The sequence below is a fragment of the Phyllopteryx taeniolatus genome, chromosome 18 (assembly GCF_024500385.1).
Source record: "Phyllopteryx taeniolatus isolate TA_2022b chromosome 18, UOR_Ptae_1.2, whole genome shotgun sequence".
In the NCBI taxonomy this organism is placed as follows: domain Eukaryota; kingdom Metazoa; phylum Chordata; class Actinopteri; order Syngnathiformes; family Syngnathidae; genus Phyllopteryx; species Phyllopteryx taeniolatus.
This window is the reverse complement of record NC_084519.1, coordinates 4,268,364-4,285,295: the sequence shown is the minus strand read 5'-3', so window position 1 is coordinate 4,285,295 and position 16,932 is coordinate 4,268,364. Positions and strand designations below refer to the sequence as shown.

The 16,932-nt window shown below is 40.0% G+C and overlaps 1 protein-coding gene across 2 annotated transcripts in view; it reads right to left on the bottom strand.

The window, feature by feature from the left end:
- The window catches only part of snap25a (synaptosome associated protein 25a), a 47,298-nt gene that overhangs the window by 10,792 nt on the left and 19,574 nt on the right, over positions 1-16,932 (bottom strand). The window contains exons 2-5 of one of the 2 annotated variants that reach the window (XM_061754393.1): positions 14,483-14,626; positions 12,742-12,783; positions 8,809-8,857; positions 5,472-5,589 (exon numbers count right to left, since the gene is read on the bottom strand). In XM_061754393.1, the coding sequence (XP_061610377.1) occupies positions 5,472-5,589; positions 8,809-8,857; positions 12,742-12,783; positions 14,483-14,554 (281 nt within the window). In that variant the 5' untranslated portion in view covers positions 14,555-14,626. Of the gene's footprint in view, positions 1-5,088; positions 5,207-5,471; positions 5,590-8,808; positions 8,858-12,741; positions 12,784-14,482; positions 14,627-16,932 lie in introns of both variants that reach the window. The other variant, XM_061754392.1, reaches the window with a different exon arrangement.

Genomic DNA, 16,932 nt, shown 5'->3' with positions numbered 1-16,932 from the left:
TTTACTACGAAGCCACGCTGTTGTAACACGTGCAGAATGTGGTTTGGCATTGTCTTGCTGAAATAAGCAGGGGTGTCCGTGAAAAAGACGTTGCTTGGATGGCAGCATATGTTTCTCCAAAACCTGTATGTACCTTTCAGCATTAATGGTGCTTTCACAGATGTGTAAGTTACCCATGCCATTGGCACTAACACAGCCCCATACCATCCTAGATTCTGGCTTTTGAACTTTGCGCCCATAACAGTCCGGATGGTTCTTTTCCTCTTTGGCCCAGAGGACACCGACGTCCACAATTTCCAAAACCAATTTGAAATGTGGACTTGTCGGACCACAGAACACTTTTCCACTTTGCATCAGTCCATCTTAGATGAGGTCGGGCCCAGAGAAGCCGGCGGCGTTTCTGGGTGTTGTTGCTAAATGGCTTTTGCTTTGCATAGCAGAGTTTCAAGTTGCACTTACGGATGTAGCGCCGAACTGTATTTACTGACATTGGTTTTCTGAAGTGTTCCTGAGTCCATGTGGTGATATCCTTTACACATTGATGTAGTTTTTTGAACCAGTGCCGCCTGAGGGATCGAAGGTCACGGGCATTCAATGTTGGTTTTCGGCCTTGCCGCTTCCATGCAGTGATTTCTCCAGATTCTCTGAACCTTTTGATGATATTATGGACCGTAGATGATGAAATCCCTAAATTCCTTCCAATTGTACATTGAGGAACATTGTCCTTAAACTGTTCCTACTTTCTCACGCACTTTTTCACAAAAAGGTGAACCTCGCCCCATCTTTGCTTGTGAATGACCGAGCAATTCAGGAAAGCTCCTTTTCTACCCAATCATGGCACCCACCTGTTCCCAATTAGCCTGTTCACTTGTGGGATGTTCCAAACAGGTGTTTGATGAGCATTCCTCAACTTTCTCAGTCTTTTTTGCCACCTGTCCCAGCCTTTTTGGAACGTGTTGCAGCCATAAAACTCTAAGTTAATGATTATTTGCTAAGAACAGTAAAGTTTATCAGTTTGAACATTACATATCTTGTCTTTGTAGTGTATTAAATAAATATAAATTGAACATGATTTGCAAATGATTGTATTCTGTTTTTATTTATGTTTAACACAACGTCCCTACTTCATTGGAATTGGGGTTGTAATATAAAAGCTGATTTATTAGGAATTAGGAAATAAGGTGAGCCTGCTGTGTTTTGAAGTAATGGAAAGCAGCCCCCATCTTTGAATTTCGTTTCCCAGTAACAGTCAATCATCCTACTATCACTCTTCGAGACGGCTGACCTACATCTGTGCAGGTAACCTGTCAGAGATGGTGTAAAACAATAGCGTTGAACATCTAGTGCAGGAAAAATGTGACGGGAGCAAAATTCATACCAGTGCTTTAAGGTGCATCAACAGTCTCGTTATCTTTTTACCCCCCCTCTCCCTTGTAAGATTATTTGACCTAGATAAGCACTTCTATATTTTAGGGACAGAAATACTGAGAGTTGCCTCTTAATGAATTAATCAACTAGGAGTTGTACGAGACCCTTTAGTTTCTATCGGAATTTCAATGTATAGGCTTACTTGAACTTCAATTCTGGGAACAGTTTGGGAAGAACCTTTTTTTTTTTTGTTCCAGCATGACTGTGCCCCAGTGCACAAAGCAAGCTCCATAATGGCTTGCTTGGATGAGTTTGGCATAAATTAACTTTTGAACCTCGACTTCAACCTCAGCAAAGACGTTAGGGCTAAACAGAAAACTACAATGGAGCTAGGCCCTCATGATCAAAATCTCTATAATCTCATCAATGTTATTCTGGTTAACTGAACAATAATTTCCCCCAGACAATCTCCAAAATCATGTAAAATCTTTCCAGAAGAATGGAAGGCATTATAGCTGCAAAGTTATTAGTTATTATTAGGGCCCGACCGATATGGATTTTTTTTTAGGTTGATGCCGATTCTGATATTTGGCAGAATCAAATTATGATACCCGATGAATGGGCCGATTTATTAAAAAAAAAAAACTTTTTGGGGTTCCTTAACGCTTACAACAATACAGCTATGAATTACAGACAGAACATTTGACTGCTTTACAATACTTTGTCCTTAGTACTAGTAAATCCTGCAAAAATCAGCCGATTTGTATTTATTTATTTTTTTGCTAAAATTGACACTATTTTATCTTCCTATTTTTGTTTGTTTGTTTGAATGTCATTATCTTTCTCTTATGTGTATGGACGATTTTTTTTCCCCAATCTGAAAGGGCTAATTAATCGGTCGGGCCTTAATTATTGGTTAATATTTTTGTTTATATTAATATGTAATAATGTTTGGCTCTGTCTCATTACAAACCAATTACCTCTCCAGGCGCTCCATCACTTTTTATACTCTATATAACACCGTAAATGTACATACATGTACATCACTATCATCATCATATACATCAACATCATTGTCGGCATCATGGTCTTAGCATCATCACGTGCAGCAATGCTACTATGAGTTGCATTGCCATGCATGCATGAGCATTCCAAGGGTCATGCTCGCAAGTCATTCCAAGTCATTGTAGTAGTCATAGTGGGTGGGACGGGGGGGTGTTAAGGGGGAAAAAATAAAAAATAAAAAATAAAAGGTTTTGTTGCCTGCAAAAGGTGAGCATCTGGTGAATGTTTGAGTGGTGTGGCGGTGGTAAAGATCATGCAGATGAGAAGCTTGAAACAGTCAAACGCTATCCTGGACATTTTGGCACCAACATCACTGAGTTCAACATATTCAAAAGATCTGAGTAGCAAAATGGTTTAGCCCTGCTCTTATGATTCAACTAAATACTAGTCTCCTGCTTTTATCACTCTGCATCAGTGCTGAAAAAAAATATTTTCCTGAAAGGAATAAGTACAACTGTTGGGAATGGCTAGACTTGCATGTAGATGATTCCCAAGTAGAAGTTGAGAGAAAAGGGTACTTAGCACAAGGATATTTAAATAAAGGCACTTGATGATAGACCTTGGCTGAATGGAAGGGATCTTATGTGGAGGACTAAAGTCTTGCAGGTTGGTATTCTACGATGGACAGTCAAAAGGTGATGGGCCCAATTTGAATGTAAGCTACTAATAATTGATTTTGATTGACGTTTTACTTAAACCTTTTCTCTTCCAGTCAGCCATTTTGGAAATGAATTCATTGTTGGATGCCCGTCAGAAGCAGAGAGCTGTGACTGAAACCGCCACTAAAATATTTTCAAAAGGTTGACAAAATGTTAATGGGGCTAGGGGTATGTCAGCAATGATGACACACAATGGTGATGCCATCGATGGTGACGCTACGATCTTCTCTGATCAGTGCGTCGACCCTTACATTATTCCCAGGATTAACCGTTGAAAATGGTTAATCCTGCTGCTCCTTTGCTTGTCACGGAGGTCACTCAAGGCAGGCTCTTGTCCTTCGCCTTTAATCCTGGACACCCACTTTTTGACTGTATTGTAGCCTATTGCAGCATGCCCTCATACACATTACGCATATGCAACCTTTTCAAAATATTTAGTGGTGGTTTCCCCTTCCGAAAGCAAGAAATTCAATCACAGCTTTCTGCTTCTGACACGAGTCCAACGATGACCTCATCTCTCCAAAATGGCTGACAGGAAGAGGACAGGCTTAAACAAAACTTTTGAAAAAATAAACCTTCAAACAAATAAACTACAAACTGTGGAAATTTCAGAAAATAAACGCAATTATGAGCAGGTTGAATTAAATTGGTCTCATTGCTTTTTGACATCCCCTTGTATCTTCTTAAACTGTCTGCTTCATCAATGTAAAAGGCAGCCTTAGAGCCTTCCATGGTTCTCATAGTGGCCTCCAAGTGACGGATTCAGGGATGGTGTATTGTATATCTAAATCCAGTCCTGTGGCGAAGGAACCAATTTGTTTATTTGTTTACTATTGTACTACTGGAATTGCACACAGTGCTTTCCAAACAAGTCTTCCTATATGTAATGTCATAAATTTACCCCGCAATTGACTGTTGATCATTCCAGCGGCTATTCTGTCTACATGCTTCAGCTTCCCCATGACCCCGATGAATGAGTTAACCACTCATCCTGGTAATAAAAACAATGTCCTCAATTTGAAAATAACTGCTTATGATTCAGCAATGTGATGAAAGGTAACATAACCCTTTTTATTGGGCCCCCTGTTGAAATTTGATCTCAGATAAATATCCATCCATCATGGCCTTCCTTTTGCTGGCTGGCTAAAATCACGTTTCTACCGCCTTATATTGAGGCATGTGGAATTTTTTATAACTTGGTGACCAAATATGGTTTCTTGCCCTTTGAAATCAGGTCTTGCTTCTGAAAGGCTGATCAGATAAATGGATCACAATTATATACGTACATATTGTATTATTTTCCCTCGATGGCAAGGGCCCTTATCTGCATATATGTGCAAAAAAATCTCCCTCCTTTTCCCATCAATTAAAAAAAAAAAAAAAAAAAAAATGGTCATAAGCCTCATTTTCACTTCACTGGGTACACCTGCGCAATCCAATGACAATTGCGAACTGTTAATCCATTTCTAAATTCTGAATTTACAAATAGAATAATCTTCAGTTTTGATTTGACACTGTCAATTTATAATAATAATGAATAATGATTGTGTTTTATTATTGTGCTTGCGGAACGTCCCTTCGTCATACGGAGAAGGGTTCTAATTCTTTGGGTACCTCACTGTATGTGACACGACGGGCTAAATATTAGAAACAGCTCAGAGAGTAGTGCAGAAACCTACGCCACTCCATTTGCATCATCTGCAACCCCAATGATGGCAGCGCTTTTATGAAATTGCATTTGATAGTTCAGGTGTACCAAATTAATTGGCCTGCGACTGTATGTTACTGCCTTGTATGAGTGTGTCTGGGAAGGTCTTCGAAACGTCATCGTGGCTTGCTGTGTTTATGGATGTGGAAGGCACTGATGCCTTTTTGCAGCTGGAGCAGAGCAGACTGTTAGCTGACGGCCCTAATCATGCCAGCGGTTTTATTGTTTCTTATGGAAAAATTCAAATTATTGTTATGGCAGGCAGGCAGGCAGGCAAGCAGCACCTACTTGTTACATGGACAGGAGCAAAGACCACAGAATTTTCCTAGATCGTTCAAATTCTTTTCTGCATCCTTCATGTCCTTATTGATTTGGTCCATTCCCTCCTCGATGCGCTCCAGTTGTTCTGATTAAACGCAAGTCATTTATCCCCCACAGAACGTAGCACGAGGAGAGAGAGAGAGGGAGAAAGAGCGAGCAAGAGAGAGATATACAAAAGAAGAGAGAGATAGAGGACAAAAGAGAGAAGACAATAACTTCAGACACTCACTGTGACGAAAGAAAGTAAGAACAAAAAAATAAATAAATGAATAAAATCAAAAATAAAAAAGAGGAAAAACTGGACGCCACCACATATGTGACAACCTTTGAGGCACGTTGTCAGTACCTACTTGTTACATGGACATATGAAAAGCCCACAGCATTTCCCTAAATCTTTTAAATTTTTCTCGGCTTCCTTCATGTCTTGGTTGATATGGTTCATGCCATCTTCGACACGATCGAGTTGCTCTGGTCAGGACAAAGGGATGACAGTAGTGGAATGAATGTCATTGGCTGATTGACACAAATATGATGAGCAGCAACTGAGTCAGCTGGGTAAATGTGTGTGTGTGTGTGTGTGTGTGTGTATCTGTATCACAGGGGAGGTCTCACCTAAACCTATACTGAATGTTATTGGTGGTCAGGAAAATTCAATTGGTGGACTGCATTTTGCGGCGGATGGCTGCGCGTTCTTGGTTAGAGTTAGGCGATCCACTCTTTAATTACTGTACAATAGCATTAATACAAATGAAGCAATTTGCAGCAGAACGTAAATCTGTCACAGGAAATGCAATTGTCTAATTTGATTTTTTGGGAGTAGTTTGGTTGGAGTCCCACTTACCAAACTATCAGAGATCACAGACTTCCATCGAGGCAAATTTGTTTAAAGGAATAGTCTCGAATCAAAATACTCTGCGTTGACATGTGTGCCGGCAGGATTATACAAAAACTATTAACCAAAGTCCCCCGAAGTCATGGAGTGGTCGGGGGCATAGACCAATGGGGAAAAAAAAGATCTGACAACAGATCTAGATAAAGGTGCAGATCCAGATTTTTCCCAGTCTGTGTAACAGTATGGTTTTGGCAATGTTCCTCTCCAGTTCTGTAGGTGGAGGTAATGCAAATCACACACTGAATGGAGAGGAAGATGACATGTTTGCCATTGGGGTGACCACAATATTATCATTTTCTATATGGATTCCTCCCAAATTTTGGTTTCGTTTTCCTGTGTGCTGCCCCATCCATAAGGTTTACACTGTATGGACATAAGTATTGGGCTGCAACTCTTAATTAATCGATTAGGGGTTGGAAGCCTTTCTTTCAACCTAAATCTTAAAACTCTTCATGTTTCCATTTCATTTTTGGAGAATTCTATGCTTCCACCTTTGGAAGGAGGAGTAAAGCGGGGTACACAAATCCCAATAATAGGGCTGAATTTGCGCACCCCCCACCTTCAGATCAAAGTCAGCAAAGGCCAGATTATCGGATGTCTCTAAAATATTATCCTGATCAATTATCACCCATCTGCTTGGAAAATGGTCGAGGCCGACAATCGTAAATGTTAAACGTTCAAATTCTTATATGTGTGGTCAACACCGAGTTCGGCAGGAGTCACGGACACCTTGATTTCGACGTGAAACAGAACGATACCAAATTAGTAAGCGCTCTTGCCACATTGCAGAAAGTCTTGCATTTAGAGTTGCATCTTTTAAAACTGCTAATAGGCAACCTACTCATTTTTAAAGACAGATAACCTGATACTTTAGTCCATACAGCGTGGCCATGTAGCTAGTGTCTCATACGTTTAATAATGAATGTTCCTGTTACGATGAAGAACTGAAGAGACCCCTTCGCTGCAAATCTCTAGGCTGCTGTCAGGTGTTGTCGAGGGACACTTTCATAATGCGAAATTTATGGAAGTTACTGAGCTTTGGTGTATGAATTTCAGGGCCTCGGTCATGCCGATGTGGTGGATGGTGGTTTGGTGACTGTTCATAGCGAAGGCTTTCCAGCCTGACTAGTGATTAAAGACAGCACGTGAATTATGGAGCATATTCATCAATTAACTATATTCAGATTTGTAAAATCGCCGGTTGGTACACCGACATATGCAGTCCATCCGTCCGTCCATCCATTCTCTATAGTGCTTGTGAAATAATCCAGTGTTTTGATTAGTGACGGTATAGAGCATGTTAGGCTCATTCTAGAGTGTTGCACGCAGTGTAAAGATGAGTCCCGTGGGTGCACGCCGATACAAACGAAGGGTCAGAGGACCAATGGCAGCACGAATGCCCCTGTTGGTGCAATTAATGGTCTTTCACAGGGCACATTAAATGTTTTATGAGCCTTTCAGGGAAGCTCAGAGCCTGTGCCCATACAAGGGCCTTTAAGAGATACTTTTACATGGTTTTAATATGAATCACAAGCCACATCTAACCAGGGATTTTACAAAGCAGTGAATGGGTTGACTGAGAAGTGGTGTAATATTTTGTCATTACCAGCTAAATCGATCGTTTCTCTTCAACCGTTCCTTTTACAGTTCTGGAATGTCAGAGCCTTTAAACTGATCTCAGAGCTGTTTGCAATGTTTTAACTGCTCTTACTTTAAACAAGAGTAACCAAAAAATATTCTTATTTTTTTTTTTTTTTTTTTTACCAAAACCATAAAGAATTGTGTGATTGTGTTAGATTGGAAAACAAACAAACTGAGATCACGTTTCAAGGGATGCTGCCACCAATTAAATACATTTTGGATGAAAAGGGATAATATATGCTGATGTTAAGACAGGTTTTTGTCACTGTGGTGGTTGGCTTTTAGCTAATCATGTTTTCGTGTTTTGGCACTTTCAAGATGTCCAGCTGCTGTCGGTGTTGGCTAATGGAAATAAACAAAAGCTCTTGGCACATAGCAAAGAAAGCATTAAAAGAAAATTGCTTAACAGAAACAAAGGTTAAAAGAAGCTGAAAATTAGAATTCCCTAGAGCACAGGTGTCAAACTCAAGGCCCCCCAGCCACATCCGGCCTGCCACATCATTTTATGCGGCCCACGAAAGCACACCATTCGTGTCAACTGCCATAATTCTTGCTCAAATCTGAACCAAAATTTGAAATCATCACATGTAATAATGTTTGGTTATTGCAAGCATTTTTTTTTTGTTACCCAAAGCCCTTTTAACAGTAACAAACAATAGTTGAACAAACTATTATCCTTAACTTGTGATTTCAAATTATAGATTTGTCTATTGAATATGTATATGAATATGATATCATCATATGAATATGATGAGGCGATGAAACATTTCCTGTATCGATACAGTTTCACTGTCATTTGAGGAAAAATGTACCAACAATGTGGCCCGTGACCAAAATGAGTTGGACACCACTGCCAAAGAGCAAATGAATGCCAAATAAACCAGCAAAAATAAAACCCCTTGCAAAAATAATGTAAAATGTGGAGAAATTGGATTAGTTTAGAAATACATTTACATCAATCAAGCAACTACTCTACACATGAAAGTCTTTTTTTTTTGGTTTTTTTTTTGGCACAATTAAACAATACATTCACATACATGAATATTAATTTCACTCGAGGTGTTCGGAGTATGTGACTATAGTTACAGAATTTTTCCATTTTTATTCATAAATGGCTTAACATTACACCGCCATCTGTCCGCTTGCACACTTACCTCCTTGTTCATCCAACATGACCAAAGTCCTAATGCCGGCATCTTTGCTCTACTCCCCAAGGGCGGCCAGGTAGCAAGGTAGTGTGAGGAAGGGGGGAAAAAATAAATGAAGTAGAGGTCAGTAATGAGGCCATATCGCCTTGGTGAGTTAGTGGGAACTGAAAGAAATTTGCTGCCATAAGCCATTCCCACATTTCATTTGCCCTCACTGCTTCTCATTTTTCTTTGCTATTTTTTTTAGTGCAGGGTAGGAAATTGCCAATTTTCTTCGACGGCTATTTCTCTCTAGGAAACTCTTTCGAAGTACTGAAACCACTCACCAATCTTATTAAGTCTCAAAATGAACAATTGTGTCATGATTTACTAGGGCGACTGGGGAGCGGAGTAGGAATGACTGGCGGATGGCGACTGACAGCTTGTAAGGGTTACCTTGGTAACCAGAGTCAAACGCAAGCAACTGTCAAGCAACACGTGTCGAGTGTAATGATATCTATTAAAGGCAGTGTTGGGGAGTAACTAATTACATGGAACGAGACTACGTAATTAAATTTAAAATGTTTTACATTTCTGGGGAAAAAAATGTAAGATTTTGGTAATTTCCATGATTATAATTTGAGTTCCGTTTGAAAATGACTGCAAAAGCTTTTTTTTGGGTTTTTTTCATATCACTTCCTCATTCTAAAGCCGCTGCTTGTGATTGGCTCTCTCTGGTCATGTGTCACCCTGCTGTAGTCAAACGTGACATATTTTCCCAAATATGAAGACGAAACGCCACCTTGTGGTGCAATCTATTAGTGTGTTTGAGATTTTGAAAAGGTTGGACTCACAGTTTTGAACACAAAAAAGAAAATTGCCTTTTGAACAGTTTCACAGTTTGGACTTTTTTTTAAGGAACATTCACTTAACTGGTTTCTCATAAGAAGCGCCACTGTCTAAATTGGGCACATTTGTCATTAGGTCTACATGTTCATGTTTTCCACTTGCTGTATACATATATCATGTATGTTTTTGTATATTTATATACGTATAATGCAACATTTTTTTATGTATTTACATTTCATCATATTTTGTTATCAGTTTATTATTTGTGTCAAGAACAAATATGTGGTTAATTCCAAAATAATCATATATGGTTTTGATCCACTTTTTTCGACGGACTATCCAAAGGTCCTGTTGATGCATTCAATCAGAATTATCATTGAAAAGGATTAGAATTCTATCCATTCATTTTCTTCACTACTCACTAAGGTTGCGGGCGGGCTGGAACCTATCCCAGCTAACTTCGGGCGAGAGGCAGGATACACCTTCGACTGGTCGCCGGCCAATCAAAGGGCACATATACAGTAGAAAAACAACAATTGACACTCACATTCACACCTATGGGCAATTTAAAGTCTTCAATTGACCTAATGCATGTTTTTGGAATGTGGGAGGCACCTGGTGAAAACCCACGCAAGAATTTGGAGAACATGCAAACTCCACTTAGGAAGATTTGAACCCAGAACCTCAAAACTGCGCTGCAGCCTTTGTTATAATTGCTTAAAATATTTGTGGTAATTTAACTGTACTCATAAGTAATTAGAATTCGACCGGTGGTTCTCAAACCTTTTACACCAAGTACCACCTCAAAATATAGTTAGCCCTCCAAGGACCACCATAGTGAACCAACATGAAAATACAGTAGTGCAGTAGGTCCAAGGTTTCATCCAAAATCAGACAGAGCTTTCATTCCTAAAACTTATATTTAATAGTGTTGTAAGCCATTTTAACATAATGCACAGCTTGAGTATTAAAGCTGTACTGTAGTTTTGTAGTTAGAGTGTACTTAAAAGTTAATACTACTGAACTGTATGGAAAAAAAATACTATATTAGATTAGAAAAAAATACTTTAAGACACTGTAACATTATGCACAGTTTGAACATTTAATTCAGTGATTCCTTCATGTTTCACTAGAGGGTGCCTGCGTACGACTAGTGGTACTCGTACCACAGTTTGCGAATCACCATTCTAATCAGCTATGAATTCATCTATTTAGCCAGATTTTCTGTAAAAATGTAAAAAAAAATTCAATTAAAAGGATTTTCATGATATCTCCCACCCCTTTGTTGTGTCATTGTCAGATAAAAGATCATTTTTGACAATAACCACCGCTTACAACAATAGAGGACCTCCTACCTGTGAGTCTCACACCCTTGTATTGAATGTGACATTATATGTGTCATACAATTAAAAAGTAATCAGCACTTTTACAGGGTTTATTTCTGCTCTGTTCCTTCATATTTTAGCATGTTATCCTCGAGAAACAAATGACAGTATTTGCTTCCCCAACATCATTGGGCTGGTATCGATTATGAGGAGGAGAGGTCATTTAAGAAGGAAACACAAAAATGGCCCCCTGGAGGGTAATGCCGTGAGACCCCTGTCAATGGATTTCTATGGAAACAAATTACACAGTTATCAATGTGGAATCCCAACAGCATGCGCTCTTTTTGTCTTAACCGTAGGAACGGGATGTTTTCCTTGTAAACTATAGTATTAACCCATTTTCCCCCCCCCAGCATTTTCCAAATGATTATTCAAAGGTTTCCTTTATCTTTGTTGATTTGGACTCCTCCTTGACGATAGTGCATCCGAACTGCCGAGCCAGCACGAGCATCCATCAATACAATACAACTACGAGAGACTGATAGCCTGGGCTGGCTTCATGTTTTGAAACTGGTATAAAGTGCGTGCTGGAAAGGAGGATACTGAAACTTGATTGTCCGCAATCCTGCTTTCTGCCTGCTCCTGAGAAATGCTTCAGCACCATACCGGTACACGGCACCTGGCTCGGCCCGATAGGCATAAATACGATTATAGTGTACAGTGTGTCGGTGTATACGCACACAAGTCATCTAGCATGCGTGGACCCCACCCCAGCTGCCTCCTCAGCAGTTTGGGACGAAAGCCACATTGACGTTTGAGAGGCGAGTAGGCAGCAATAAGGGAACACTGGCATATCATTTATTCTGTAATTCAGCATGTTTACAGCCTGGATAAATCCCAAAGTAGTGAACATGTGCCTCTTGGGGAACTCCCAAGCTAGGAGCAATCATGATCCCAAGTAGGCAAAGAAATGGCTTAACCCAGCTTGCTCATTTTTAGATCAGGTGCAGAGATATACGCATTTTAAAATTGCTAAATTAGATTTCTGCTGTGTTGAATGAACGCCCCCTAATGTTAGTAAATGTTAACATCCAGCTCTGGAAAGCAACCATTTAAGCCGGTATTATTATACTGTATATTCCAAATAAATCTTCTTTTATTAGTCTTTCAGCACAGAGGTTTACGTTTTAATTGTGCACTTTAAAATGTGTTTAATTGTACGACAATGCCTTGTGATTTTGTTGTTGTTTATTTTTGTTGTAAATGGACATCCCATTATAGCAGGGTGGTTTCAAATATCACATACACCTGCAGTTTATATTTGTAATAATTCTACATAGTTAATGGCATACAAAATGAGTTACTGTATGTTGATATACGGGGTTCGTATGTCATAGGCTGGTGAGATGTAGATACAGTAGACGATCAATATGACCTTGAGATCTGCACCAGCAACTTGTCCGATCGTCCGCCTTCCCATGATGCCCATCTCTCATTTATCCTTCATCTCCATCTGCCGTCCTTTCCTTCTAATTTGTCACAGTGTCATTTACAGGCCATGAATGTTGCATGAGCAAATAACTGAATGCGCATATGCTTATTTTTTCTCTTTTTAATGAGCTGACAATTAAAAGACAATTTCAGGATTCGCTGCCCCGAGCTGCGGTATGTTAGCTCGAGCATAGACACGTCGGTAAGGCAAAAATAATGAACCCACTGTGTGTAACTGTAGAATCACAAAGTAAACAAATAAAATAAAATAAAATCAATGAAAGCTCGGGTTTACCTCTTCCACCAGCTGCAACATACGACGGGTGCTCTCCAGAGACTGTGGGAGGGGGGGAAAAAAATTACAGTTCAGTGTTACATTTCATAATGTAAGACACATTAAGACATGATGTCATCATAAACAGAAGAGTTTAGAATAAAGAAGAAGGAATATCCTACGACTTGTGTGTTACACAAAATCAATGTAATAATTAAGCAATAGTCTTACTTACAAATTTGACGCACAAATACTGGAGAACATAATTTGGACAACTACGTAACATGTTTGAGATATTATTTACAAGTTACCTAAATAAGCAATAACTGTGAACACTCACATAAGCTGTGAACAAAAGAGTTGTAGTATGCGAACCATTAGAATGCAGTACTCAGTTTTGATTGGTAACAATAACAATTTATTGTCTAAGATTTTTTTTTTTTAGCTGATTTAATTCAATTTTGATGTGCGTAATCCAAATATCAGATTGGTTTTGCTCTATCAGGTCAACTTTTTCAACCGGACCTGAACAAGAGAAACAAATGTCATTTTCAGATTCAGCGATGCAAAGTTGTCCTAAGTTGACAAAACAAAAACATCTTTTTTTTTTTTTTTTTCTTGTAACCGAGTAGAATTTAACTACTGTGTATTTTTATTGGTAACTCTAGTTTTGTTATTCTGAGAGGTACAGTATAGGTATTTTGGTGACCTATTATAAAAGTGGCAAAATATAAATTCATCTCTGAGCATGACGCAATCCACTGTAAACTAAACGACATCTGCCACAATAAATAAATTATTACCTCACCGACTCTGTCCGGCAATATTGAACATTATTATCCTTATTTCTAAGCCCTAATTTCTTTTTCGGCTTTTACATTTGCTTTTATATTTTGAGGTGTAGCCGATGGTGTGGATTTCCATTGCAACTGGATGTCATTCTTACACGACATGCTCTAGTTCCTAAGAAGTGTGAGGCAGCGCAACCTCCCAGCAGGGACACTCAGTGACATCTCCTCTGTCTTACAATGACATAGCTTCATCTCGCTGGGCTCCCTCTTCGCCCTGTTGATCATTGCAGTGACAACATCAAGAAATAATGACTGAATGATGTCGTCTTTTCTTTTTTTCTAAATGTGAAATAGACATGTTGCCTCTGCGGGTGCAAAAGCAACTTGCGCTGAAACTGGTCATCATCGCGATGCCACCATTTTGTGCGCGGTCAATTCTCGAGAATGTTCAATATTCTGCCCATGTTTGTCAGTGTGAGTCATGTGTGGAAGTGGGGGAGTGGTGGCCTGCTCCAGGCCTTCACTGTGGCCTTTTTCTTGTTCTCATGAAACAACCACCCACGTTCAGCCACTCACAAGGTCGAGCGCATACATGAATATCTGACCCATGAATCGGAAAACAATCTTAGTTTTTTATATGGAAAAATGTAAACGTTGCAACTTGAAAGGGGACCGGCATTCCGCCCAGTCGTGCAATTCGAGCAGTGAGACAGGAACATTATGTAATAATTTTGCATTCCATTTTTTGGCTACACTGGCTTGTGATGAGGACAATATGCTATGTCATTGCCATGGCAACTCTGGATGACCTACTTTAGAGTTTCATAACAGTGGTGGGACCCTTGCTTGTGTTGTGTTGGTGCGAGCATCTTCATTAACATTACTAGCAAAAAAAATATAGATATCTTTAATGTTGCTAAATCAAGGTATCGTTGGACATCGATAAATGTACAGTAAGTCCTTGGTCTCACCTCATCGGCGAGTTGGTCCGCACGTTGCTGCATGTCTGACAGCTCATTGCGCATGTCCGCGTCATCTGCCATGGCTGTTGGGTGCGGGGGGTGGAGAAGGTCTCCAACAGGGAAGAAAAGATCCGAAAGGGAATCCGGGAAGAGCTGGAAGAAAGACGATTAGATCAGAAATTGGGGATTTAACCCAACTGCATAAAACAAACAAACAAGAACCTTAGGCCTATAGTAGTACTTGAAGAGCCAAGTATTTTTTTGGGTGGTACTTGATGTAAAATTTTGAAAACATGACACTTGCCTTACAGTTGCAGTTATGGTAGGCTAAGCTCTCCGCCCAGTAAATGGAAGGTTAGATCGCATCGAGAGCTTGGTGACCAGAGTTTGTCAGGCTCAGATGTACTGAGGTTAACCAGAAATAAAAGGACTAGCCACAGAGAGCACTCACACCACAGACGTACTTACGATTGCTAATTGGCTCATGATAGGCATTTACATGGAGAATGCTCTGAAACTGTGGACGTTCTTAGTAAAGGGAGTCAGTGGGACGAGAGCAAGTCAGTGATTCAGATAGACAAGGTTGACCATTTGGAGACTGAACCGTACCGCGACATCACGGTTGCGCCCACACGCCATTGAGATAGACATGAGTAATTGAATGTTACACTTGTTATTCAGCCGCAAAGTGTAGCGTGAAGGAATGACAGCCATAACATCATATTTGTAAATATGCTATGGTGACCTTCATATATATATATATATATATATATATATATATGTGTGTGTGTGTAAAAAGCGAGCTGGAATAAGAATAGGAATCTTTTCCAGACGTCAATTTGGTGATGATTTTATCATGCTTCAAAAAACAGAATGTCATCACAATGCACTGTATATTCTGGTTGAATTTGACCATTTATTTAGACATCTCTTTTTGATTGTCTCCTGAAGCCTTAAAGGTAACGTGGAAGGTGCCACTCAACAGCAACCAGCAGGTGCTGTTGATTCCGTTTCAATTAGTCGGCAGCCCGAAGAAGCACAGCTTCATGTCAGCTATGCAATACATCTGCACAGACTTTGATGGTCTGGCCCACATTGGAGGGGGACACAGGTCGTTTGGGTATGACATATATCGTTTGTGACACCGGTCCTAGACATTGTCAGGGTATTGTCTGACTTTTCTCCCCAAAACTGTAGGGCGAATTGAAAACTCTAAATTGTATGTTAGTGTGAGTGGTTGTTCTGCTACAGTACATGCACCCTTTGATTGACTGGCAACCAGTCCAGGGTGTAGCACACCACCCGCCCAGCCACCTGGAATAGGCTCTAGCTCACCTGTGACCCTTCATAAGGGCAGCCAGTATAGAAAATGAATGGCTGGATGGATGTGAAGGTTAAACAAAATGCAACTTCCACTAATTATTACTAATCACAGTCGAGACTGTGATTTATGTCATTTTTACAGACAAAAATGCACTGATTCCGTGTTGAGCTGATTTGCAATTGTTGTTGTGTTCTGGAGATAAATATCCTGAGACCAAAGCTGACTTTCATCCCCATTCCACTGTGATACTGTTTTGCATGTTACATTCACCACGTGTGTCAGTTTCATTCCGTTTTAGGTATTTTTCAACTGTTTGGTCATGGATTGCAATGACTTAATGCTGGCTTGGCTGTCTGAGATGTCTCTGTCTGAGGGACATCTTGTAAAATAAATCTGAATGTGTTCTTAATTTTTAGCTCTCCTCTGTGCTAGAAACTCCACTGACACTTTGACGGAGAATTGTCAGTCTTCTTCCGTGTAATAATCACATGAATTGACTATGGGAAAAAACATTTTCGATAGCACCTCAATACAGTCTTCAATGAAGCTAACGTGCTTGTTTTTTGGAATATCGGAGGAAGGCGGAGGACCCACAGAACATCCAGACTCCACACAGGAAGGCCAGATCTGAGATTCAAACCCAAACCTCAGAACTGTGGGATAAATATGCTAACCGCTAGTCCACCACAAAAAGCACCAAAAAAATAAAAATAAAAATACAGACCAAAGTAGGATCAAAAACGTGTACTCTATTATCAGCAAACAGTATTGTACTGTTTATGATATTTTTTGGGCTGGATACTTTGATAAGCTGATATGATGTCACACTATGTAGTTGACTTGACGCAGCCTTCACACTTGGTGTAAACATGTCAAAAGGTTTTGGAGGCAGCTTTCCAGCTGGACATTTCTCCTGAGTTCATCCATCCATTTTCTGAGCCGCTTCTCCTCACTGGGGTCGCGGGCGTGCTGGAGCCCATCCCAGCTATCTTCGGGCGGGAGGCGGGGTACACGCTGAACCGATCGCCGGCCAATCGCAGGGCACATAGAAACAAACAACCATTCCCAGTCACATTCACACCTACGGGCAATTTAGAGTCGTCAATTAACCTACCATGCATGTTTTTGGGATGTG